This window comes from Tinamus guttatus, unplaced genomic scaffold, assembly GCF_059628265.1.
Source record: "Tinamus guttatus ecotype Peru unplaced genomic scaffold, ASM5962826v1 Tinamus_guttatus_pri_ptg000025l, whole genome shotgun sequence".
Classification (NCBI taxonomy): domain Eukaryota; kingdom Metazoa; phylum Chordata; class Aves; order Tinamiformes; family Tinamidae; genus Tinamus; species Tinamus guttatus.
In genome coordinates this window covers 958,250-985,620 of record NW_028288559.1, presented here as the reverse complement: position 1 = coordinate 985,620, position 27,371 = coordinate 958,250, and the positions used below count along the sequence as shown (strand labels likewise).

Here is a 27,371-nt window from a genome sequence, read left to right as displayed (position 1 = left end):
GTTAGGGATTCCTGTTTCAAAGCATCGTCTGTCTTCAGCAAACTCCCAAATCTCTCTGGAGATAAGTGCATGTCTTCATTTTCAAATGGTTTGAAAAATGGTTTAATGTGCCTTTATTGTCCCTGTGTAGCTGTTGCTACACAGCGTGGCTATGCACCTGTGAAATGGGATACTTTTATTAAGCTGGTATAAAAGCAAGCTTTTCGGGAGGAATGTTTTGATTAGCTGCTTTCCGTGACTGTTTGCCTGGCTCGTCCATTTGAGACAAGATCCAACGTAACGCAATGGTTATAAAATAGCTTGTCTTTTACTGCTTTGCCTTTTTCCTATACAACAGCATTCACGTGTCATTTCAGGCTGCCTCGATTTTTCGCAAAGGAGAAATATGTTCTTTGGGAGCCTTTTATCTGGAAAGCTCCTCACGTGCTTTCCGGCAGGCAGCCTCCCTTGTTTTCCACGTTCTTGCTGCTTCCCGACTTACCCGGGCAGGGCCTACGAGACCCGGCTCCGCGCGTGCGCGTCGCCGTGTTGTTTTCGCAACGCGTGCGCTTGCTCCGGGGGTCCGGCTGCCTTCCCTCCTCTGCGATAGCGGGGCCGTCGCCACCAGCTCCGTGCGAAGGAAGAGGTTGATGGAAAAGCTCGTGTTGTGTCTGCCCGGGTTCTCGGTTTTCCCTCGGGGGTTGCTCCTCAGTTTGTTCTTCGCGTGGGAAGATGTATCTGTTTACACAATTGTGCTGTGTTGCAAAGGGAACTTGAACACCCAAGATCCAGCTAGGTCATATAGTACAGCCCTGCCCCGGGTTAATATTTCTGTATAGCATTGATTTTTATTAAGGAACCACACTGTGACTCCCTAAGAATCCTTCGCCAGATGCAGGCGAAGCTCAGTCTCACTTATTTAATCTTTAACTGCGTGTCAGGTAATGAGATTTTAATTCTGACAGTTCAGATAACCGTCCAGCCAGCTCAAACCTGAGTGTTGCTCAGCGCTTCATGGTTTGTGAATGAGGTTGTGTTCTAATACTTGCATCCAGCTGAAGGACTGAACCTGCACAACGGCCTGTTTTACTATTGGAAATAAGTTCTGTGAAGTGTCTTTCTCCTTTCCCCTTCCTGTGCAGCGCAGCTGGCTGCTCTCATGCGGCACCGAGCTTGTGTCGCGCGAGGATGACTGCAGCCGAGAAAGGCTCGTCCCAGTGCGTCTCTCCCGAGCAGGACCGGGGCCTGGGAGGCCGCAGAGCAGCAGCTCCCTGGAGCCTCGGTGTAGGCAGGAGCTCCTGGCTCGTGGGATTCCTTGGTGCTAAGGAAAGGTGTTTGGGTGGATGTATTTGGAGGGTGACTAAGGTGTATTTAAGTGACCGGTAGGCAGGCCTCCACGGCAGCCTAACCCACGTGTGTGCTCTGGGAGAAGGGAGCCTCTGGTGCTGGGCTCCTGTAGGCTCTAGGCCCCTTGGTTGTGCATCTCTGGAGCCCACTCCTGTGCAAGGGCCAATCATTCCGAACTGCTTAAAATTGCTGCTACTGTCCTGCTGTCTGCTTCTCTCTCCCTACCTTTGGTGACCCACAAAGACATTTTCTTCCAGAATCTGCCAGATTCCAGAAGGATTTTTTTCATTTTCTACTTGTGTGACTCAAGGACAGGTATAAACTGAGGACTAGAAAGTTTATCAGAGCAGTTTCCCGTCTACAGACATTTCCTCCCCTCTAAACAGCACCAGACTAAAGGCAGCGCTGCCAGAAGTGCCTGGCACTGGTCTGCAGTGACCGCAGTGTTTCTGTCATTCCTGGATTAGCTCCAGGGTCTCAGGCTGGGGAAGTCTCTCCTCTTTCACGATCCATTTGTTTTTTTTCTGGCAGAGGATTTCTCCTGCATAGTGAACACATTATTTATTTATTTGAGTTTGATGTTGCTGCCTCAGTCTGTGGACTCCTAAAGGAAAGCTCCTTGGCAGGGGCTTTCACTACTCCCTTTGCTCCCTGAAGGCCCCAGCTGCAAACTGGGGTTTGTTACCTGCTTACTGCTTGGCAAGTTCAGGTGTTTCAGCAAACTTGGCACCTGAAAAATAAGTGCAGCTGCCAAACTGAGGTGATAACAAGCCCCTTAAGCCCTGCTTTTTGGCTGAGAGGTAGGTAGGAAGGAAGAAGGGTGGCAAAACAAATTACACTTTCCTTGCCCCCTCCTCAGTGCTGTGACACGGGGCCCTGCTCCTTGGTTGCGGCCTGGTCTGCTGCCTTGCACGTGAGGCCCGGGGACTTCCCAGTGCTCCTCCCTGCTCCCTCAGCCATCCCTGCCAGGGCCTGACTCCTGCTGGCATCTCCTATATGCTCTTTCTTGGCACGGCTTCCTTCTGTCATTCTCCAAGGAGCCCCTTTCTTCTAGGGAGACAGGGCTGGCAGAGCCTTTCAGCTCTTCCACACGCATCCTTGGAACTTTCCCATGCTCCCTCTTCTCCCCTTCTAACCACAGTCACACACACAGAATTTATTGTAAATTTTAAGCCAAAAGAGCACAACTTGATAGAGTATTTGGGATGTGGCATCTAGCTAAATTTTGCTTCTTTTAGGCAGACAGCTGCAGGTGGCAGGAAAGATCTCCTAAAAGGATGGTCCTAAAAGTACTTCGCGCACAGCGCTGGTGAAACTTTATGCAGCAGGAATGGTTATCAGGTTTTGGCTACTGAAATTATGAAATAATAGTTAGGAATCTTCCTTCGGAGGAAAAAAAAATAGATCATCCCAGATTCATACCTCAGTAAATCTCTCTTCTGGTTATTTTTGAAATGCAAAATGACAGCAGTCCTAAAGAAAAATGACAGTATTTTATGCTGTTGAAACCAAGAATGTGAGACTTCGATACAAGTATGTTTTGGAGAAAGTAGAAATTCAGGTTGTTAGCATAGAATAGCTTAGGAGAGAAGGTGTTTACTGGAGGCTTTTTGGCATCCGTGAATGCCATTTACTGCACATGCAACACCAATCTACACACGTTTTCACTGCAGCACATAAACTCAGGTGAGGCAAAAGAATGTACAGGAAAAGAGTTGTTTAATAAAAGCTTAGTGTTTTAGCATTTCATAATACGAATAATTCCAACTGCAAAAGGGCTCGAGCAGTAGTGAGCTGACAGAATTGCTCGGCATATTAAAAGGCAGCAGCTTGGACAACTGCATAAAAACTGGCGAGAGCACTTTGATTACAGGTTGCTGTACAGCTTAGGCCAGGGAAGCTCCCCGTGTGTTGCAAGTGTATGCAATATATGAATGTAACAGGGTGGAGTAAGGGCATAGAGAATTTCTGTCTTTCCTTTTTCTGAGAAAATTCTTTAGTGACTATTTTAATGCTTCTATTGCAGGACTCTAAGTCCCTCGACACTTACATTCAGAGCACGCTGTCTGCCTTGTACCCACCTTTCGAGGCCACGGCTGCCACCGTCCTCTGGCAGCTCTTCAACATAGTGGACAAGCTGTATCAAGGAGATGGCCTCAGGTGCCTGATTGACTTCCTTGTTCCTGCCAAGAGAGCCTTACAGTGCGTTCAGCGAGAAACGTGTGTAAGTAGCACTGGCCTCCTTTCTTCCTGCCTTGAAGAGAAAGATAAAGTGGAATTTAAGAAAGAAAAGTTAAATAACTTCACTACAGAGCTCTTCAGATCTGGCAAACACAGCTTTTAATGTCCAGGGGCCAAGCCACATTATGAACTTACCAAAGAAGCAGTGGAAAGGCATATACTGAGTTTTAAAAACTGACCTCTCCAAGAGCAAGAAGCTCACAGCTACATTAAAACCAAACAAATTAAAAACTACAACACTCTGGAAACATCCAGGAAAATGTGGATTTATTTTTACTTGTTTTATTTTTTAAATATCGAAGCATAAAAAAAAAAAACACGAAACATCCACTGCAGTCATTGACGCAAAAGTAATGCCAAAGTAAAATTTAATAATAGTAATTGAAATATTGAAATTGGGGATAACTGAAAACTAGATGAATGCTATAAAAATCCACAAGCCTGCAAGATTTCTTTTTCCCTTTTTTTTTTTTTTTTTTTTAAGAGCAAATATACTGGGGCAAAGCATGCACACAACTAAGTAATATTTGTTTGTTTTTTCCAAATCAAGAGCTCATGTGGTATCTATCTTTAGGGTAAATCTGCTATAATGTGCAAATCAGATCTGCTCAGGTTTCTTCCTGTGAGGATAACACTGTGTTTCAAGAAGGGATGTGTTTCATTAGCTCAAGGAAGCTTCCTAGGAAAACTACATTGCCTGAAGTGACTTCTGTTTCTGAAACTGGCTCTCGGGGGTTGCTGCAGGTCCTGTGAATGCTGCGGGCTGGGAAAACTGTGTGCGCTCGCTTAAGGACGGAGCAGATGATACATCCCAGAAACCAGGCTTGCTTTTCTGTGGGGGAAGTTTAATTCCTTTGCCTCCATCCCCTCATTTCCTTTTTGTGTTGTTTAATCGCTTACACTTGTCCTGGTGTTTGAGACAAAGCCTTTAAAGAATCTGATTTTTTTTTCCTGGTTTCAGTTTCAAAACTGAAGTCCAGCTACAAGTCTGACATCGACCCATATTTTGTTTCTCTACTCCCAGTGTGTTTTTGCACACCAGTGAATCTATTTCTGCCCTTTTCTTTATTGCGCCATGATTTAGAGACTTCCCCTTAGGTACCTGATTTAAAACTGCTTCTTGTTATTATCTGACTTACCTGTTCTGTCTACAGCTCCTTAACACGCTGTTCTCTTGTAGTGACCATGTCTTGCTGGAAACAAAGCAAGCTCGGGCAGGTCTGCTTTAAGTTTATTAGACTGCCTTTATACCCAGTTGGCTCAGGGGCTTCTGCAGGGCAGGATTCATCCACCTGGTGCAGCTCATTAATCCTTTTGCCTCTCGATTGGATTTCCAGATCCATGTTTTGCCTTAGGGCAGGGGCGCTGGCAGGCTGAGAGGGAGGAAGGAGGCAATAGAGCTTGTCAAAAAGAAAAAAATATATTACAGTGCGGTGTGAAAGTCACAGTCTGAAGGTTTGGGCTGTTCAACAAAACATGAGTGCTTCTCAGTAATTATTTTTAGATCATATTTTTAAAATGTGTGGAGAGCTGCTGAGAAAAGTGTGGCTCACTGATTCCTCAGGGATGTTACGGAGACTGGAACATCTCAGGAAACCGGCAGAGCAGATTTTGGAGAGGAAATTCCTGAAACAGCCAAAGGCAGGAAGCCCTTCCATAAGCTGAAGCTGCCAATTATTTTGTAGAGCCACCTCTTGCAGCAAAAGGCATGTCTGGGCACTAGCTAGAGAGTAACATCTATTTAACCTGGTGAGATTTCCCCTTTACTCGGCTGGCTCATTTGGACAAAGCACTGGAGTTTCTGATTTGTACCAGAAACAGCCTTAAGCTACTGAGTCTGTTAGAAAGCTAAACAAAAACCCGTCCTTTGGGATATGCATATATATATATGTATCTAGTGTACCTGCCTCTGAAGGGATATGAAGTTTTCCACTTTGACTTGCTTTCCATTGAGAAGTTTCTCTGCCCAAAGACCTTGAGAACTACAAAGCAGTAGCAAAAAGAGAAGTTTGTTTCCATTTTAAGAACGGGAAAGGAAGGGAAAAGGGTTGCCAGCTGATACTTCGGTCTCTGTCCAGTGACTTTCAGAGGAAAGATGTAAGAGATAGATGGCGTCATGGAAGGAGAATGGAAACACAGCAGAGCAGGAGGTATTCTTCTGATCTTTGCTGCCTCGACTCCATTGAGCCTGCTGCTCTGCTTGCTAAATTCCTGCATTTCTGTGGAGGTCAGTCGTATCCTTGCTCTTCTGATCTCTCTTGAAGCTTAGCAGGAAATAACAGCTCCTACATGGAGTACACGCGCGTGAGGTGGTTTTCAGCACACCCGAACTGGATTGGAGCTGGAAGGAACTGGACCTTCAGTGGGATTTGTGATACCTACCAGCTCTTCTTGGCTTATTTGAGGGCTCAGTCCTGCACAGTCCTCAGTAGTGCAGGGCACGTGTGATATTTGTGTGGGATTGTTACTCTATCCCTCTGCTACTTGCACCATCTCGTTTTCAAAGAATCTTCAAGGCATGATTGAAGCTTTTCTGCTCTGGTTCTCAAAGCCATTAGTAGGACTGGGACAATTAAAACACATTGGTCATAAGAAATTTTGACTTTTCTTTCACTTTGGTCTGTCCTTTATGCTTGCCAGCTTCCATTTTTGGGGCAAAAGTCTGATATTTCAATGGACTGCCTGCTCATCAGAGCTTTCTATGCTTTCTAGATAAGAAGTAAGGAGGCTTGAGGCAGTTTATGGAAAGCTGACTCTTCTACCATCCCAATAGTTTTCCTGTTCCCTTTTGCATCTTTGTAACTAGCTTTTTTCTTACTTTCTTGAATGACACTTTGTTGTGCCTTATTTTCTGTGACCGACACCTGGCTTTGCCCCCTCCTATTCCGATGCCTGTTTCTGAAAGGTTCCTTTCATTCTGAAGGTGTGATCCAGCTGGTTTTCCCCAGTGTTGCAAACAAATTGCTACCTATAGAAAAGTACCTGTGTCCTGATAGCTGGAAGCTGCCTTTTGGCTTGAATTGAGATGAATGTTTGAATGAAATTATCGCGTCTTACAATATACATCATGAGATGATGATGTTCGCGTCTGTTTACAAGAGGTATTGAATCACAAGCAGCACTTAGCAACTCTGTTTCTCCAATACAAATGACATTAGTCTAAATCTGTGTCATCTTGTTGTGTTTATGCTGGAAACATGGATGCCGTTGAACTCGGTCCAAATGGCAGCCTGTGAAAACGGCGTCTCCCAAGAGGATGCTGAGCTTGCGCAGGCATGTGCTTGGGATTTAACAAACAAACGTCTGCTGGAATCTAGCTAGCAGCTGCCAAAACCTAATATTTGGATTCATCAGTCTCTTTCAGAATTTCTCACCTTATAGGTAGTTAAAAGCTCTCATTCCCTCTGCCTTTTCCATAAAACCTATGCAAGTCTCTTTTCTTCCTCTGTGTCTGATTAGGTCAACCCAAGAACAAGTGTAAACACAGTAACAGAAGTTAGGAATAACTTACAAGTCAACTAAAGAGAAATACTGGCCACATAGTAATGAAGCCATCTGTCCCTAAAAACGTAACACATAAACATATAAAAGACCTAGTTGCCAATAGGTAATTGGAAACAATTATTAAACATCCACTCCAATCTCCAAGAGAGAACTGTGTTTGCAAGTACCATCTTTGTGCTGTTTATCTAGAAAAACTGGAAATGAAATTCATGCAAATGCACATATTTAATCATTACTGTGCAGTTGTGGTTCCTAGTCCTACTGCCTGCTCAGGTACGTGGCTCTTCCCATTTGAGAATTATGAAAGCGCCCATGGGACAAAAAGTTTTGCAGGGTCAGGTCTTACCTGGAGATCTGGTCCTTGGGAATGAGCAGTGCCAAAAGCAACTTTGCAGACAAAGCCTTCCATTTCCATGGTTTTTCTTTTTTCCTTTCCTTCCACTTGTGAGAAATTTGCCTATGTCTATATTGCATGAACTGGAAATTTCTCAGAACTACGGCTCTTGAAAAATGCCTTGCAGATTTACAGTACTCAGGCTGCAGTTGACAAGGGGAGAAGGATTTATGATCCAGTGCTTGTTTGTCTAACGTCCAGAATTTCTCGAGCTTCAGCGTGAGGGTTTAGTGATTCGTTAGCGGTGGCTGCAGAGCGGATGGCTTCATTGCCAGGTAACTGTCCAGCAGTTATGTATTGCCTTAATGACAGGTCTTGCAACTATCCAAATGCTCCTTCCTCACAATTTGCCTCAAGTCTTCTCCTCCTCCTGCCTTGTATCTTGTCACTTAGCTGTAGACGTGAATCATACCTCCCACAATTGCTGGTGTAAAAACACTGACGTAAATAATCTGTTTAGCATAACTAGCTGGAAGAAAAATATTTCTGTCGCTACATAGATATCTTATCTGTGAAGAGAAGGTTGATCCCTTATCTGTTTTGTTTCCTTTAAGATCCTTTTGAATGGCAATCCAAAAAAAGTTGCCAAGGAAAGTTTTAAACCCCAACATCTTTACATCTGTCAGGTTTTCACATTAAAGTTTAGTTGCCGTCTGATGGATAACCTTTGTATTTGCATGTGTTTCTCACATGTAGCATAAAAGATTGGTATGTTGTGCTCAGAATGGTTCTGCTGGAATCAAACATAGAAATAGTACATTGCAAGATCATAGTCAGCAGCTGGCAAGAGATCATTAGAGGTCCTAGTAGGTTTTAGTGTGTTTTTAGCTTTGCTGGGTATATGTTTCCATTTGTGCATAGTAGGGTTCCTTTACAAATGAGAATTTAATTAGGAAGTATGCCTAGACAAGCAGTGATTCCTGTTTAACAAGAACACTTTATCAAGCCATTCCTTTAAATTATTATTATTATTATTATTTTTCTCCAGGAATAGTGAAAAACGTGAGCATGCCTAGCCTCGGTTCTAGGAATAATGTTTTATTTTACGCCCTCTGGTTCAGTGCACTGCAAAGTCAGTGTAGTTGGAAAGAAGCCCAGAAAAGCCTGTGTTGAATATGTTTTTCTTCTAACCAGAAGTTTGCTTTAAGTTCACTAATTTGTTTAAAATATTCTTAAACAAGAAACAGGAAGAAGAAAGCTTTTCTGGAGCAAGGGTTAGCCTTTTTAAAGAGATTTTAAGTGTTCCCTTTAGAATCAACGGAACAGTTAATAAAAGGCAGTAACCTAAACTTGCTATAAATCTAAGCCTTAGATAAACTTTGGGCTTTGGAGGAGACATTTAAGTGGTCTGATATGTGACCTTTCCAAGTTTCGCTTTTGCATTTTGCTGCAGCACGCTGCAAATCCCCACCTCGTAAGCATTTGCATTGTTCCTGGAAAAGCGAGGCCATTTTCGGTGCGTTTCCCTTCTCCACCGAGTCCTGTTCGCTGCGTCCCCTCCGACCGCCACATCGTCAAGGCCTGGCTCGCTCCGAGCTCTCGATTCCCCTTATACCTGTCTGCTTCTTCTGGCTTTGCCAAAGGGCTGTGGTTGGACAGTGTTGCTATTGTCAAACCTGTGGGGTTGTTTGTTTGTTTTGGGTGTTTATGATACCGGCTGCCTTGCAAATTTCCAGCTCCTAAAATAATGTGAATAGAGAATGGTGCTTTTTTTTTTTTTTTCCTTTTTCTTTTTTTTTTCCTGGAAAATCAAAATCTTAGAAACCCAGCTTTTTAGCATCACTTTTTTTTTTCTGGTTTTGAGTCTTAATATTGTTTTGGAAATTTAATACAACTCATTATAATACCTAGTAAAATAAAATTCTGATCAGCTCCTTTCTAACCAGCAGCTGGAAAGCTAGGGTAAAGGTTTAGTTAAAGAAACAATTTCCCCTTCAGCAAATGAGAGAGAAGGTAGGTCAGAGAGGGCTCTCCTATTTCTGCAGAGCTGTTTTATGTTTCTGTTGGATTTAATCTTGGCTGGACTCCCTACTGCCATGCTGTAAGGTGCAAAACCTTGGGGATATTGCAAGGAAACGGACAGCTGGACCATGGTTGAATCCCACTTGCTTTTCAGAAATAACACAATGCTCTCTTTTTCTTCTTATGTTTTTCCTTTCTTTTCTCCTCACAGGCTAAGTACACTGGCCTCATCTTCTATCATGAAGGCTGGCCATTGTGCATCCATGAGAAAGTGGTGATACAGTTAGCATCTCTCCACAGAGTTCGCTTGAAACCGGGGGATTTCTACTTGCAAATAGCACCTGCGGGGAAGCAGCTGGCAAAGCTAGTTTTAAAATGCCTCTCCAGATGTGGGCAAGGAATGGAAGAAGTTGCTATCCCTGAAGCAATGTATGGTTGCATTTTTACGGCGACGTTTTTGGAAAAGCTGAATAGTGAAAGGGAGAATTTTCCCTTGAAGAGCTGCTTACTCACAACGGGCTCGGCCGTGTATAGGACTCCGTGGAAGAACATAATTAATCCCATCTTTGTTCCCACGACCGAAACCATCCTGTGCAATTACCCTGGGAATCATTTCGACCGACTGATCAGCAATCACCCTGATGCCCTGACCCAGACCATGGAGAGCAACAGCTCGTGCGACAGCTCCACCTCCAACGAAACCGGCTCCACCGTGATAGAAGCCCCTGGCATAAGGCAACGCAGCGGCCTCGAGAGCTCTGCGCCAGCCCCGGCTCCGGCCTCGGAGAGCAGCCTGGCCCTGGGGAGCGCCAGGGCTCCGGGAGACACCGTCAAAGATGACTCTGTCGGTCCTGGTGTGTGCCCGGAGGCCTGGTCGCTCACAAAAGACAGAGCTACTGGCCCTGAAAAGGACCCAGTGATTTTAAAAGATGTGGCATTATCACCCCTTGTGGAAAAAAGGAATCACGTGAAAAGCATAACTTTTGATACGGATTTGAGCAGTCCGTGTCCAGCGGGGCAGCAGCGCAGGGATTCGGGGTGTTTTGAGGCGAGACGTTTATTTAGGAAGTCGTACATCGAAGCGCTGCAAAACCCCATGAACGTCAGTTTCAGCTCCGAGGAGTCCTTTGTGGAAGAGGAGGCTTCAGAGCATGTAATGGACTCATGCACTGTGAATGAAGGCAAAGCTTGTGAGAATCAGGCTGAAAAGGGGAACTTCTTATTTGGTAGGCTCCTTCCAAAGGATGAAATGAAAAAAGGCATAAGCCTTGCTGATTCTCCCCTGACTTTTAAAAAGGTGTTTGCACCTCCTGAAGCTCTGTCTGTAGTGGAGTGCAAGGCTGGGCCAAGACACTCCCGGTCTCTGGACAGGGCACACAGAAGTCCACATCTTGCAGATCAGAGACCTGACAAGTTCCTGCACAGTGTGTCAGATGGAAACCCCAAAAAGTTGTTAAATGGGTGTGTTTCAAGGCCAGGAAAATTGGATTCTGGGTCATTTTCCACTACTGGAAGAAGCCATAAGCACAACAAAGGGGACGAAGGTAAAACATAAAAATCCTTTAGATATCATTTCTTTTTTTTTTTTTTTTTTTTTGTAGCATTCTCATATGGTTTTAGCTGAATGATTAGCCTTTGCATCTAGGTAGTTTCCTTCTTTTGGATCTAAACTTAAATGTCTGCTTGCTTTGCTGTAATCGATGTTTCTTATCAACTCTGTCAGTGTTATTCTGACAGAATATTCAGTGTCATGTTAACACTCTGTGTTAAATGTTTTCACACAAAGTACTTTTCAAAATGTTTTGTATATTCTCTTTGGAATTTAAAAAAAAAAAACTGTTGGGAAGATCACCTGAAAATCTTGGTAAGCATATGTGGACATGGTTGGAGAGATGTCAGCTTACTTTGCCAATACTCCAAGGTAGCTGTAAGCTGGAAACTCATAGTTTGGTTAAAGTGTCAGCAAGCCTCAATGTGCTCTGCACCTCGGGGAGACTTGACGTTCGTGTTCAAACACATCAATCTAATGACTGTGGCTGTTTGCCAGGCTGCCTCAGATGACAAGCAGAAAAGATTTGTGTTGCCTGTGAAAAATAAGCTGGACAAATTCTAATATCTCATCCTTGTTTATCCCCTGCAGTTCCTTTTTTTGGTTGTGTGATTGTTTTTAACTCATTTTGAGTGTCACGGGTCTTGCTGGGTGCAGGATGTAATTGATCATGTTTGTGACAAACCTCAAACATGTCTTCCTGGACTGCATATTTAAAACAGGAACAACTGACTTCTGTATGTTTTGTGGGTGTGCTCTTATTCTCAGCTATGTTATTCATGGCTTTAGACCAATGCTGTCACGTTTGTGCAATGCTTTTTCTAAGCGGATCTTACCATCATGCACTCACCTCTTCCAGGCCATGACACATAAGCAGAAATGCCATAAATACCAGACAAAATTGCCTTCTGGTTTGGTTTGTGATTCTGGGCTACAAATCTGGTGAGGGATGTCAAGGACAACAAGAAGAGCTGCTTTAAATGTATCGGTAGCCAAAGAAAGATGAGGGGAAATGTAGGCCTGTTTCTGAAGAAGGCAGGGCCCTGGTGATAAAGAACAGAGGGAGGGCAAGGTATCGCGTGTCACCTTTTGCTTAGTCTTTACTGCTGAAACTGGCCCTCAGGAGCCCCAGGCTCTGGGGATCAGGAAGAAAATCTGGAGACAGACAGAATCTCCCATGGTGGAGGAGGTCTGAGGTAGGGACTGCTTAAGCAACCTGGATGCACGTGAGTCCACGTGCCCTGATGGGGTACACCCACTAGTGTCATTGTGAGGCCACTCTTGATCATCGTGGAAAGATCAGGGTGACTGGGACTGATGCTTGAGGACTGGAAGGAAGTAAAAGCGACTCCAGTTTTTCAAAAAGGGCAAGAAAGAGGACCCAGGGCATCACAGGCCAGTCAGCCTCACCTCCATCCCTGGAAAGGTGGTGGAGTAGCTTGTTCTGAATGCCATTTCCAGGTCCATGAAGGACAAGTAGGTGTAGTCAGCAGTGATGCACCAAGGAGAAATCATGCTTAACCAGCTCAAGTTGGTTTCAGTGATGAGATGAAGGGAGAGCAATGGGTGTCATCTGCCTTGGATTGAGGAAAGCTTTTGACACTGTCTCCCATGACATGCTCATGGGAAAGCCCAGAAAGTGCAGGCTAAATGTGTGGATGACGCAAAATCTAGTTGGAGACCAGTAACCAGCAGTGTCTCCTAGGGGTCAGTCTGAGGACCAGACTTGTTTGACTTACTCATTAATGCTATGAAGGAAAGGACAGCACCCTCAGCAAGTTTGCAGATGATCCAAAACTAATAATTATATAATATATCTAAAATTATCTGAAGAGAGGATGTAAAAAGGATGGGCCTGGTCAAGAGGCAACAAACTGGAACCCAGGAAGTTCTGCCTGAACATAAGGGAAAGCTTCTTTACTGTGAGAGGGGTTACAGAGCACTGGAACAGGTTTCCCAAGGCGGTTGTCCAGTCACCATCCTGGGAGATGCTCAAAGGCCACTGGACAGGGCCCTGTGCAACATACTCCAGGGGACCCTGCTAGATCAGGGCACATAGATGATCTCCAGAGGTCCCTGCCTCAAACATTCTGTGATTCTGACTTGGTCCTTGTCTACTGCTGGTGGTTCAGACTCTTTCACTAAGCACAGAGGCACAAAAAATTTGGCCAAGACTAAGGTAAAGAAGGCATTGAATAGTTTAGCCTTACATGTGTCTGCTGTCGCTTCATCTCCTGCCCCATTCGGCAATAGTCCTACGTTTTTCTTGTTCTGTCTTTTACTACTGAAGTTGCAGTAGGAACTTATTGCCCGTAATACGTCTTCTAAGTCAAAACTCTGGGCTTTGGGTTTGCTAACGCCATCTCTAGTTGCCAGGGAAGTGTGTCTAAATTCCTCTCTTGTAGCTTGTCCCTGCTTTCACCTCCAGTCTTTTTGGAGCCTTTTCCACCCCCATCTTTTTGCACTGGAGCTCTATCCCAAGCTGCCAGCCTAGGCAAGCTGGTCTCCTGGTACATTTACTTGCTTTCCTGAGCACGGTTGGACTGCTCTTGCCCTTCAAGGATGTTGTCTTTAAAGACTTGCATGCTTTATTCAGCTCCTTCACAGCTGTTTCCCATGGCATCCCACCTGTTAATTTCCTGAATACCCCGAAATCTGCTCTCCGCTTCATCCAGTTCTGTTATGCAAAGTTACTCTTGTTAGCCTTGTGCAGTGGAGGCCTCGGAGGTGGGCACGGAGCGCAGACAGATGCGTAGTCATGGTTAGACTGTATGGGGTAATGCAGAAGGAAGATCACAGGAAGATCAAATGAAGCTGCAGATTTCTCTTGATGCTTCATCCCAAGCTTTCAAGCACTCAGCTTGTTGCCTGAACTCTTTTAAAATAAGATTATAATCTGTAGATGTCTCTGTTTCTTTGCATCTGGACATATTCTACACATCTTTTATCATCGGAAAGCAGTCTCCCACTGCTTAAGGGAAAAGAAAAATAACCAATTCTTCCATTTGTCCAGGCTTTTATCAGCACTTGACAGTAAGCAGTACAAAAAGCAGTTTCCAGGGAGGTGAGGGTACCACAGCCACAGATGCATCTCCTGTTCTGCTCCATCATGAACACGACCTGCTCGCTGCAAGTACAGGGAGCCTTTGCCACAGACTGCCACAACAGTTGCTCGAGGTTAATCAAGAGCTGCTGCAAGCTGGAGTCATTTCTCTGTGCGGTATGTGCTATGGGAGGGACAATTTACTTGATGACAGATGAAACGTGCACAAAGCATAAATTTGTGGGTTTTTTGTTTCAGTTTGACAATACCAAAGATAGATTAAGGATAAGTTGCCAACGGATATAAAACTATAGTTCTGCTGAGTAGAGCCAGCCTCGTTTACAAGAGTGTTTCATATACAAGAGTTAATTGGAGGAACAGCAAAGCTTTGCAACCTTTGCTTTGAGGATGACCAAGCATAACCATGGTTGTCCTGGCTTTTGACCACAAAACTCTTAAAAAAAAAAACTAAGCAAAAATGTTAAGCAGAAACACTTTTTAGTGTTTTTAAGTGAGCTTTGCTAGTTTTCAGACATGCACGTGCAAAAACTTTCCTCTAAATGCCATGTTCCTGGCTAAACTTTTTGCAAACCTTTCCTTTGCATCTCTCTGTCTAGGAAGCAGAGACAGAAGTGGCCGAGCAGTGATACAGGTCTGCACAAGACATGCCATCTGGTTAAAGGAGCATTGCACAAGCACAGCGGTTGCCCATCTTTTGATGTATCTGTACAGCATCCCCAGGTATGAAGTGAACCAACCCACTGGGCTTTGGCTTTGCTTTTTATGGTAGCACAGATGCTAGGGCTGAGGAGACCCTGCTGTTATGGAAAGCTCCCAAGTGCTTCCTCATCCCAGGCAGCGCTAGCTAATTTTTTTGTGAACATCACATACTGCTAGGAACAAGAGGTCAAGAGGTCTCCATCTCATAGCTTGTTTTACTGTTAGCTGTAATGTTTAATGCTTGGTTTGTGTGATAAAATAATCACTTCGTGGCTGGACAGCTGTTTGCTGCTTTATAAATGTACTCTTTTGTTATTCACTGCTTTTAAATAGGCTACCGTAATTGAAAGCTTGTCGTGTCTGCCATGCCTCTGGTTTAGGAGTAGCTTCCACTGTACTGTCAAGTACCTGTGCAGTTGCCTCACCTTGAAATGCAAATGGCTCTCCTCATATACTAATTTTTTGTTGAAGTAAGTGTTCTTAGAGGTAGTGCTCGTACAGCGTGCCTGCTGGAGGCTAGCTGGTGACACAGGTGAATGAGCTCTCTGCCAGAGTGGGCAGTGTAAACTTGCCTCAAATGCCAGCTGTGTGTCTGCTTGCACTTTAAGACTTAGTGATCTAGCTTGGGCTAAAGCCGTGAGTCTAATGACAGTGTTATTTTCAGTTTTAGTTCTGCTTTAATTCATTGTTTCCTGTGCAACAGGAAGCATAAAAAATAATTTGAGGTCTGTGTCCTTTAAACATTAACTTGATCTGGAACTATGAAATAAGACCTCACTGATTCATTCTATACTGCAACCAATTTCATTTGCGCCCATAAAGTTAAGTTTGTGTTTGCATTTCGTATTTGATCCTTCAGGTTTAGTACTGGTTACTTTTTCCAGGAGATAAATAAACATGGTAAAGTAGTTTCAGGAAGCTTGTTAATGATGTCTCACTGTTTGTAGAAGATAACTATGGGTTTGCCAATTTCACAGTTTTTTCTGCAGTATAACTTCTTTAGTAACTTAGGTAGTCTCTCTTATAACAGGTCTACAGTTGACATGCAGACATTTTTATTGGCTTTATTGAGAATAATTGTGGAGTTGTGTTTTATTCATTCTCCTGCTGTCTTTTCCTGTCTAAAAATATATAATGCAAAGTCCATATGAATAACCAGCAGCTCATATTCCTTGATTTTCCTCACACTGACCACCCACTGACATACTGAATTTTCTCATTGAGTTCAGCTGTTTCTTGTAATATATAGATGCTGGCCTAAGTTTTGCAAACCTGGAGGCTGGTATAAATTCTACCTTTTGTCCATTTTTTTAGTCATAACAGAAGTGACAAATTATGGGAAAGTAAGAAAGTACTGGGAAAACAAAATAAATATCATTTTGACTAGGGAAAGTAAGAAGGATGATGAGGGCCACAGATACACTCTGAAGAGAATAGAAAGAGTGTAGTACCTCATCACATATTCTGTACTAAGAGTTTTTACTATTTGGTTTTGTCTTCTTTATTTTAATCAAAGCCTAATTCAAGCCTAAGTAAGAGTTCTCAAGAACCAACTAAAAGGAGGTTGTGACAGTTGTCTGTAAATTACAGTGATTTTATTTAATGATTTACCTCCATCTCATTTTACCCCTTCACTCCCCACCCTGAACTCCTTAAGTAAACAGCCTTTGGCTCTCTAGGATGGGAAATAACAGGGAGAGCAAGAACAAGAACGTTCCCACTTTCCTCTGTAAAGTGTTGCAAAATAAGTGGTTGTCACATGAGAAAGGCATTGCCCTCTTCGAATATTTTAACATTTGGAAACACAGAGCACATCAGGTTCTCCAACAAAGAGAAATATATTCATACTCCTTCACAGTTTTTGAATTGCCAGGGAGGAAGTAACTGCTGAAATAAAGTTGCCTCTAGAGTTTCTGGATCTGTTAGAATTAATATAATTGTTTTAAATAAAAAACAAACTGCATTTCTTAACCTACCCCAGGTAGGACCTACTCTTTATTTCCCTTGTCCCACCCGATTTCTCTGAATTTTTACTTAGAATTGTTTTTCATGTAATTATGTAATCACAATGACACCAACATTTCTCTTTGTCAAAATGTGAGTTTCAACCAAATGGCTGTATCTCATTGGATGACTGTTTCTCATTTTCTATATTATATAATTAGAGATTGTACATTTCTCATTTTTGAATGTTTTCTCTTTTTCTAAAAAAAAAAAAAAAGGTGTGCTGTGCTGTTCTGTCAAGCAAACATTTTAATAACTTTTAAATGAAAATTTTATATTTGAAGAGTTTTTTTTTTCATACCATGCTTCAGAAATAAATTTGCAATACACATTTTTAGGATGACTTTCTGAATGAAGATTGTTTTTAACAGACCTTTTTATTTTATTTTATGGAGATAAATGCAAACCTACTTTTGTAGATTCATTCATTTGCAGTTTTGCTTTGGAATTTTGTATATCCCAAAAAACCTATCCGAGATGGTTGGTTAAGGTGCAAAATGTATGAAACATGGCAACTCTGTTAATCTGGTTTACAAAGAAACTGTCAGCCCTTTTAAGGTGAAACATTATCCTAATCCTGGACAAAATAATGTTTAATCAATGAGTTTTAGCAGGTAAGATTTGTAAATATTTGTGTTTTCAAAAGTCCCCGTAGGTTAAAACAAACGATGGCACAGGCTTTAAAGAGCACAAGGGAAATAGGAACTTTAATTTTTGTAAGTTGCCTTATACAGGTGAAGGGAGAATATTTCTGATCGCCTAATTGCAGTTTATTTTATTTTATTTTATTTTATTTTTTGTTCCTTGATGTCTTATGCCAAGGCCTGACATTGCTTGGGCATCCTGAACACAAATGGGCCTGGGAAGAGATTTGGGGACCCTTGGGGTTGTCTGCCTCCCACAATTACTGCAGCTGTATCTTCAGAATAACTCAGGATATAGAACAATATTTTTCACAGCAGAAGAGGTCTTAGTCACCCTTAAGTAGGCCCTCTTTGCAGCAAAGGCTTCCCCTCAGAAAGGGCCTCCAAGCAAGGCTGGAGCACCACAAGGAAAACAAGTGAGCAGCAGTGTTGTCTCTTGAGGCATCAGGAGGGCGACGTGCTGAAAAGAAGGGATGAGGAGATGCCTCCAGCGCAAGCATCATACACAGCTCTGGGGCAGACCATGTAAAGCAGGACTGATCTTCTCTAATTCCAAATCCTTTAGCAAAACTAGCCACCTGTGTTCCTACAGTGTCTGTCTCTTTCTCTCTCTTTAAACAAAACCCAAAACATATCTTAAGATGCACTCGTGTGTTGTAAGTGAACCCATCCTTGGGCTGTTTGCTCTGGTAAAGGCCTAGGAGCCTTCAGCATGGAATTTCCTCCCTAAAAGAACATGGCTTAAAAACACACTTGTCTTTCTGTTGCCAGGAAGGAGGTACGTGATTTGGGAGTTGTTTTTCTAGTGGATGCGCGCAAGTGTCAGCCTAATTCTTCTCTTTTCAAAGCATTAACAGCAATGCAGGTGAGTAGTGCCTGAGAGAGGCTTCCTGCCTAAGTGCAGAATGAAGTGCTAGGATTTTTAAAACATGCTGTGATACATATTGAAATCTGTTGGGAATAGGAGCTTTCTTACACTGGTAGTTGTTCTGCAGGGTAAGGGGTCACAAGGATGAGGTGAAAAAGTTAAAGCAGAAATAATTTTGAAAATAAGATTAAAAATAATTATGATAATAAATAAATAATAATTGTATGATTAAAAATAAATAAAGTTACTAGAAAGAAGTTTATTTTTCTCCAAACAGAAATTAAGTGAAATTTGAACACATATATCATGCTTAAGTCCATGTTTCTTAAACATTGCATATGAAGTGGACATGGAATGGATCAGAATCCTGGGAAGACAGTTCTTCTGATTCTCTTGCTGTTGATTTCATCTCATACTACTTTAAATTTTAGCTTGTTGCTTGGATTGAAATACATATCAAAGACAGAATGTGCTAAAAAAAAATGAAGCCTTTGCCCTTAATGGGATGCCGTTCTTTAGCACAGCTCTTATCTTGATTTAGGAGAAAGACATTCTAAAGTATTTTGAACTAATAAATAACATTTTGGTTTAGAAGAAACAGATGTGTGGAATGAAGAGTTTAAGATGCCTCAAGTGAACCATGCCTACTTCTTGGTTGGATTTTGAGGAACAGCTAAACAGAGAAGCTTCTTTCTATAGCATCTTAGAAAAAGAAAGGGATTATGAATTTTGTAGAAAGAACATTTCTCTAACTGCATTTGTATTCTTTTCCAGAATGCAATTCCTCATTCAATTCACAGTGTCCTTTTATTGACTGATAAGGAATGTTCTTTTAGGCCTGATCGGGACATAGCAATTCAGGTAAGTTAGGACATTGCTCAGAGCTGTCAAAAGGTATGTGTAAATATAAAATTTCTTATGAAATATTCTTCTATTAAAAGTGGCTGCAAAGTTATTTGATTGTGTTGTTCAGAAGAGCTCAGTCTTCTGAGTGTGCACTCCTTAGTTCCATGGACTATTGGAACAGTTTTGCTGATAATAGTCCTGTCAGTAACACTGTATCTGTGTATTGGTGTCTGGGGTACCACAATTATCAGTGAATGATTTAGCGCCAACTTGGCACAGATGTTTAAAATAAAAATGATGGATTTTAGAGCACAGATGCAATTACGTAAGTTAATGTCAGTCGGAAAAGAAATTTGTTCTTCTGGATTTTTTTTTATGGTATGTATAACATAAAAACCTCTTTTTCTTAGGAGAAAGATGTTTACCAAAGAAAAAAAAATTGTACTGATATTTCATATCACCGTCCTGTGTCTTAGACAGCTCCACAAGATTGGTCATTTGATACATATACATATATATATATATATATATATACACACACACACACACATATATATATATACACACACACACACACACACACACATACGCGTGCAAATATATATGTATTCCTACCTCTGAATGTATTCAAAATACTACAAAAAGCAAAATGTAATTCTTCAAATGAGGCAAATTTCTTGGGACCAGTTTCCCAGCTTCTGTAAATCAGCAGTGCTCAGTGCCTTCCCTTTCTCGATGTTGGAATATTGCCCATGCAGAAGGGAGACTTCAAGACCACGTGCGCCCACACACACGCACATGTAATACATGTATGTAGTGGTTTCTGTTAGCTGGGTAACTGGATCTCTTAAGAGACAATAAATTCTGGGGGAGGGAAAATAAGTGTCTTTGCCTTACAATTCAATTTAAGTTTTGTAAAACTTTATTTAATTTTTTTATTTATTTTTTTCCTGAGAAGTATGAAATTCTCACATCACTGAAGGCTCTGAATAAGCTTATTGACTGCACACAGTTGACAGCAGAATTTGATGGAACATTTCAGTATAACCACAGTGACTGGATATGTTTCCGAAGGGTAGGATCAACTTTGAAATTTTTGCTATGTATTCTCTCCTTTTCATTTTTTTCATTGAATTTGATAGCTGTTGTTGCTCATTTAAAAAAAAAAAAAAATTACTTGCAGTTACTAATTTCTGCTCATACTGATAGTTTTCCATTTTCCATTTTCTTCTTTCATTTGGTCCTGTGCTGTCTTAAATCCCTGATTATATTAAACGCTAGTTGTTTCAGTGTGGTAATTTTTATGTTATGTAGTATGCAATGATTTCTTTGTTGGAAGAGAGATTCATAATGTATTATTCCCCAAAACATTTCTTTCTCACTCTTAAGAGATTCTATTTAACTAGACACTCCTGATGTTTGGTCTAACTCGCACCTTACCTAGCAGAATTTATCCCAGCCATGAGTCTGACCTGCAGTTCTCTCCATGTGTCCCTTTCTTTTCTACAGAGATTGGCGGAGCCATCCTTAACTTGTTGGTTAAAACACTGATTTCTAAAGCAGGGCCTACCATAAAAGTATGTGAAGTAGCACCAAAACACCTGAAGTTAAAACTGTTTCTATCCTCTTCTTGCCTGGTGTGGCCTATGTTGATGTAACACTAAGCGGATCAATTTAATTGCACTGCACTGGTTTCAAACCATTAGAAGAACCAAAAGTTTACCACAAAAAAGTTTGTGACTGTTCATTGTGTTTTTAAATTCTGGACATCAAAGCAATTGTTTTAGACTCTTTCTGAAGTTCTACCTGTTGCCTTGTTTTGCCAATACAGAAACTGGAACCCTTTATTACAAACTGCAGAGAGGCCATTGGCTTTCTGCAGAATGCAGTGGGCTCCCTGACAGCCAACAGAACTCTCAACACTGCGCAGGTAAGTTCTGTTGGAAAGGACAAGTGCAAACATCTCCATTGTCAATAAGGAAGCTTGCTGCTTTTTGGGGAAAAAAAAAAAACACCACCTCTCTAATATAGCAGACTAAATGCTGTATTTTGACTGAAACTGCAATGCAGCAAACAGAATTTATAGCTCTAAGAGGAATCTTACAGTTTTAGCTTGGATAATCAAACATGATCATACTTGCCCAAATTTCAGTGTTACTGAACGTTTAACACTGCAGTCACTACAGTTTAACACTGCAGTTTAACACTGCAGTCACTGATGCTATTTATCATGTCAGAACACATCTCTGACATGCTGGCCATTTCAGCTGAGCATGTGTCATCAGCAGAGCTTTGGCCAGAATTGAGTATAAGCACAGATCTGCCTAGATTAATGTGTTTTATATAAATTCAAAAGTATTTAGGCAAAAATCACAAGCTAGTGCAAGTGGAACAAGCACAAAGCCAGATTCTGGTGTTCTGTTTTTTTTAATATGTGTGAGCTAGACAGTGTGCAATGCCTTGGTTTTTCAAATGGCCCATTATTTTTCTTCTGCATAGGATGTATGTGATTTAATCAATAAACACAAGACAATGATGAAGCTCGTTTTGGAAGATGCCTTGTTAGTAACACTACGGCTAGAAGGTGGAACAGTCCTTGCAAGACTTAGAAAGGAGTCCTGCCACACAGAGGACTATCGGTAAGTACAGACTTTTCAGAAGGTGCTGACCATGTATCACAGAGTTCCTGAATAGGTGAGCTTGGAAGTTACCTCTGGAGACTGTCTGGTGAGCATGGTCAACAAGGGAGGGTTGACCAGTCTAGTCTAGTTTCCGATATCTCCACAATCCCTGGGCAACGTGTTCCACTGTTCAAGCACCTCCAGAGTCATAGAGAATTATAGTTATAGAAGAAGTGAAAACAGTTATTTACTTCTTTTGCAAGGTAAGATTGTATTTTTGACAGTCCCTCTACTGAATAGCTGTCTCAGCTTTATTTTTTGAAGTTCTAGGGTTCTCCAGGATTTGGTTGTATCTCATACCTAACGTAAAGAAGTAGTAGTAAAGTTCTTATTAAGCAAATGCTCTAAATTTTTAAGTATTTCAGATTTTGTTAGAGCAGAGTTTGAATTCGCTTCTAGACTGATGCAATCATTGTCAAGTGGAGGCAACTTTATATATGCAACAGCTCAGAATGTCTTCTGGGCCAGCCCTGAGGAGACACATTTAATATTCTGCACATTTTTGAAAAGTGTAACCGTCATGTCTGTGTGGTTTTCAGTAAGGTACATTTGCATTTGACAAGTTCAATTTTTTTTTTTTTTTTTTAAAAAGAGTTTTATGATTGCTGGTTTGTTTGCAGCAACATTCATCAGCAAAATAGGGGATTAATGCCTTCTGAAAGACGTATTTCTTCTGATATTGTTTTTGTCGGAAACATTCTGTTGATCTTTCTGCCTCATCTAATAGAGATGCCATGGAGATTGTAACAAGACTTTATAATCAAGTGGATGAGGAAGTCCATAGGCTGGTACTCTTATCTAATAAATGCCTGCAGCAGTTGGAGAATCTTGCAGAAGCAAGAAAATTTGAAGAAGGCTGTGATCAGGTCAGTACCAGTCTTTGAGAATTAGGATAAACAAGTTGCAGTTCAAAGTGTCTATTTGTTTATAGAGCTGGATTTAGCTAATATGATGCATAAAATTGATTATATATTGGTGCTGTTCAAAGCATGCATGGGCAATGTGTGAGTAGTGCTATTAACATTAGCAGGTTTTGAGTGTGCAAAATAGATTACAGTCATCAGAATTTCAAGCAGACCAAAATGAGTTGTAGAATATCTTAAGGAATATGTATATGAAGTATTTGAACTTATTTCTACATGCTATATTTATATATGGAGAATGTCTGATTAACTGATTGGGAAAAACAGGTTGGTTTGGTATTTTTATGCAGATAAAACAGTGGTTTGAAAATGAGCGAGAGAAATATCTTGGCTGTTTAGATCAAGAGGGACTTTCACTGGAAAAGGTGAGGAAGCTGCAAGAAGATTTCCAAGGTTTCATGGACAAGACAAAGGTAGGTACATGCTAATACAGATCATTTCCTTTGAGTTTTCATAGATGAATGAAGTGCATTACTGTAATATTTAGTCTTGAAGGGAAGACAGAAGTATGCTTAGTTGCCTAATAAGTGGAAAAACGTCAACTTTTACTGGCAGCATGACGGTCTTATTTCCCAGTCCATACTGGGTAGTGGAGATTTGGTCAGAGTACCTCTATGTAAAATTCAGCCTGAACTGATGCAGCAGCATAGCTTGGTTGCAGCAGCAAGAAGAGATACAAATTTCCCCCCACCCCCCCAAAAAAAAAGCAATATTTTCACTGTATCACTGTAGCATGTGGCACACGTGCACATATCCGCATAATCTTGCCTAATTTGTAAAGTGATGTACAACCTTAAGTGAATTCATATAACCTTATACTTTGTTTCTGGGAAAAAGACTCTAGCTCCTATGTCGTATTTCACCGATTGTATAGCTTGGAAGGAGGAAGATGGCAGGCAAGGGAATGTATCAAAAAGGGAATTTTCTACAGGGAGATATATCCAAACTTGACCAATCAGCTACCTGTACAAAATGTCTCCACTACAGGTGAAGGTTGCCAGCACAGGTGACTCAACAGAGGACAGCCCTGGGAGATGGTTGGCAGAAGGGGCTGCTGTCAGCCCCCTGGGACAGTGACTGGCTGACCTCTCCAAGAGCTTTTGGTCAAGGTGCACCAAATTTCAGATATCCCAATAAAACTCCCTTAGCAACACATTTCTGTAGTCATGCATTGCACCTGAGCTGAGAAATTCTCCATTTCTAGCATGCTTAGTTCATGCTCTACTATGCAACAGTTTTAGGGCGAGCTCAATAACTCCTCACTGAAGTCCTTTGTACGGCATGACCTGCCACAGAGCTCTGAGAAGCCCACTCTCTTTAGACATTTGTCAAAAACAAAAGAAAACACAGAAAAAAACTTGTATGTTGGGAGAAAGTAAGAGGCAAGGCTGTGCACATACCTGAAATGTTGTGTGGATTCTCTGATTTGCAAAGGCTGATTATTGGGAGGCTGATTATTGTGCCAAGCACTAAGTCACACACAGCAAAAGCTGCATGATACTAAAATAGTCGCTACATAGGAAGGCAAGCAAAGCTACATGGGGAGACTTAGGTGCTTACTGACTGAAAATTTTACTGATTGAAATTCTCGCTTCAGATAAAGATTATAGAATCACAGAATCAGTAGGGTTGGCTGGAAAAGATCTTCAAGATCATCAAGTCCAACTGATACTTCTAAGAAAATAGGTGTGTTAATTAGAAAATGAATTTAACTGGATATTATTTTAGGGATGAATTACTCCTGTGGCTTTCCCTGCTATTTGTAAAGGCTCATTTCAGCTTTCTGTAATTTTTGTTCTGTTCCATTATGATATTTACTTTCCTTCTACATCTTCCCAAGTCCAAAATGAAAAAAGCAGAACACTGCATAAAAATAGGTAAGTGCAAAATCTGAATGTTCAGCAAGACTGATGCTGTATTTTTAAGTTTTTATGTGCATTACAACTGACACAGTAAGATTTGTTGATGTGATAGCTAATGAAATAACAGCAATGAAATAAATGAATAATAATTAAGTAAATGAAATAGTATATTACATAGCTTATCTATTTTTCTCTTCATCTCTCAACAGCACTACTACGAGAAAGGACTGCAGCTGGTGCAAGGAAATCATCCATTAAAGATGGAAGAAAAAGTTCAGAATTTCAAGAAATATCTGAATAACATTTTCATTCAGACAGAGAAGAGGAAGACGGAGCTGACAAAGCTGGTCAATTTGTATGAGTTTTATGAGATGGTAATAGAAATATTTTTGCATCTATGCCTTAAGGTAGACCTTATTGATTATAAGAGTGGTCAGGCAATGTCAATAGACACTTTGTTGTTACTTGGCAGTCCATACAGGCCCCTGAAGGATTAGAACTGGAGGAAGAATTTGAGTGAGTAAACAGGGCATCTAGCTGCTGTCATGCAACAGCAAAGATCAGGTAATGTGGAGTTACTGCTGTAGAACCCTGAAGAATCAACTGTAAAATAAGCTGGATTTGTATTAAGAATAGTGCATAATTTTCAGCTTAAGCAGTTTTCAGCAATTAGTGTTGAATTAGACAAGCTTTACTGGGTTACGCTTGGGATCCCTTCTCCCTTTGCCAAGCACCTGAGCAGGTTTTTGAGAAATCTGTTGAGTGTGCTGTTTGTCGTGTTCTATCTGAATATATATTCTCAATGCATGTGTGCTCTCCTAGGCATAATTCTGACCTTTTATTCCTGAGTCTATAATAAAAGCTTAAAATCTTTCTGTTTTAGATTAATCCTTTTTTTCTAGTTTCTGTGATGCTGGAGAGGCGTGTATGTAGCATGGTGGGGCACATGTCGAGGGGTTTTGTAAGCCCAGCAGACACAAAGACCACATGGCCTTTTATGTCCTTTTCTTCTTGGCTCTGTGTTCTCTATCCATATCTCTGCTACTAAGATTAGACAAAACACAGGTCAGTTCTTTTTCTAAATGAAAAATAGTTTTACTCTTTCCTGTGCTTTCTTAATGTGACAAGTGTTTATTCTTTTCTCCTTTTTTGATTTATCCAAAGCATAGGAATATTCTCATGTAATTGGAGAGAATCTCTCAGCTCTTAAATTTTGCCACGATCTGTGCAGGGAGTTGTTCCTAAGTGATGGGAAATTCTTAAACAGGAAGTATTTTATATATACAAACTTTTGCTGCTTAAACTGTACTTTTTTCTTCCAATCCAGGCACAAGAGTGGATGTTACATTGCAATGAGTGTCTTGCACATTTAACTGCAGGGGCCAGATATTCTCCATCTGTGATTCAGTGCCTCCAAAGCTATCATCAGGAAGGTACAAAACTTTCTGCAGAGAACTTTAAAAGAATGAGTGAGATGATCTTGGCTCTGGGTGGCAAACAAGAACAAAAGCAGTGGCATGCTTTGTGGCTAAAATGTCAGCAAACAAGGCATCATTTAGCTGAATTTTTGTCTGAAGCCTTTAGAGATTCCAGCAGGGAGTATATTCACAAGGTTCTCAAGGAACATGCCATGAAGAGAAAGGATGGGTTTGATGTTGGAAGACCATCCCCTGGGTACTCATCTCCTAACAATGAGGACAATATTTGGGTGGACAAAACTAAGCCTGTACACAGGACTCAGCCATTAGAAGCACCATCTTTTTTAGGCTCTGGGACTGCAAACCGAAATATGGAAGCAGCCATGGAAATACCTGCATCTCCACTACAGTGGCTTGCTTCAATTCCAGGTGAACTTGAGAAGAGGACCTGGAATTCAGAGGATGTAGACAGTGTTTCCAGCGGGCGCTCAGCTTCATCGGGTGCTGAGCCCATCCGCTCACCGCCTACCCACCACAGGAAGCAACCCCACAAAAAAGTCATGAAGAAGATGCAAAGTTTTGAACTTAGTAAGCATGAAAGCAACCCCAGTGAATTTCAGCACCGTGGCTACACAGGAGTGCACATCAAAGGACTCGAGGTTGCCAGTAATAGTGCTAATGAAACAAAATACGTGCAACATTTGAGTAGTAGAAGCCCTTTGATAAGTAGAAACCGAAGTTTATCCTCCCCCTCAAGGATCCATCATATGGAAGAAGAGGATAAGAAAAGAAGTGGAAGGTGAGAAATGATTACACCACAGTCTCTATTAAAGTGAAGAGAAAAAAAATGCTTTTTAAAAAGTAACCATCAAAAGACATGACAGAAAGTGGAAGTGCTCTTAGTTCTAAGAGAAATGCTTTTGTGTCGTTTTAATTTTCTAAGTTACATTTGTTGAGGGAACAATAGAGATAATCAATAAGCTTTTGTTTGTTTTAAACTCGTGAAAAATCTCACTGAAATCAAGAACTGAGCAGAAACTGTGGAGAATTCAAGATTTAAGCTCCCTAGGTTTTACAGCTGTGCTTCAATTTTTACCCCTTGGGAGCAGGAGGTGAAATTCAATTAAATTTGCATTTTTAATCTGAATTTCTCTACTAACTCCTCTCGCTCTTTTTATCTCCTAACAGACTTGAACTCCTTCTCTCCTTCTCTCTCTCTGGGAAAACCTCTCCCTCTATGGGATATTGTAGCTTGGCAGGTTGAGCAATTGACCAGTGCTGTCTCTGAAGAAGAAAGATTAAATCAATATTAATAAATAAAAGTGTGCATATAAAAGTGTGCACCAAAAATGAAAGCTCTTAAAAATCTACTTTCTTTTTCAGAAT

At 41.3% G+C, this 27,371-nt stretch overlaps 1 protein-coding gene across 1 annotated transcript in view; it reads left to right on the top strand.

Annotated features, from left to right (window-relative positions):
* The first annotated feature begins 1,167 nt into the window (after nt 1-1,167).
* The window catches only part of PLEKHG4B (pleckstrin homology and RhoGEF domain containing G4B), a 36,794-nt gene continuing 10,590 nt past the window's right edge, over nt 1,168-27,371 (top strand). Inside the window, exons 1-14 of the mRNA XM_088526354.1 lie at nt 1,168-1,324; nt 3,327-3,550; nt 9,639-10,971; nt 13,990-14,196; nt 14,637-14,760; nt 18,159-18,252; nt 19,030-19,116; nt 20,060-20,176; nt 20,933-21,031; nt 21,601-21,740; nt 22,510-22,648; nt 22,996-23,118; nt 24,777-24,941; nt 25,895-26,784. Coding sequence (XP_088382480.1) covers nt 1,168-1,324; nt 3,327-3,550; nt 9,639-10,971; nt 13,990-14,196; nt 14,637-14,760; nt 18,159-18,252; nt 19,030-19,116; nt 20,060-20,176; nt 20,933-21,031; nt 21,601-21,740; nt 22,510-22,648; nt 22,996-23,118; nt 24,777-24,941; nt 25,895-26,784 — 3,899 coding nt within the window. The remainder of the gene's footprint in view (nt 1,325-3,326; nt 3,551-9,638; nt 10,972-13,989; nt 14,197-14,636; nt 14,761-18,158; nt 18,253-19,029; nt 19,117-20,059; nt 20,177-20,932; nt 21,032-21,600; nt 21,741-22,509; nt 22,649-22,995; nt 23,119-24,776; nt 24,942-25,894; nt 26,785-27,371) is intronic.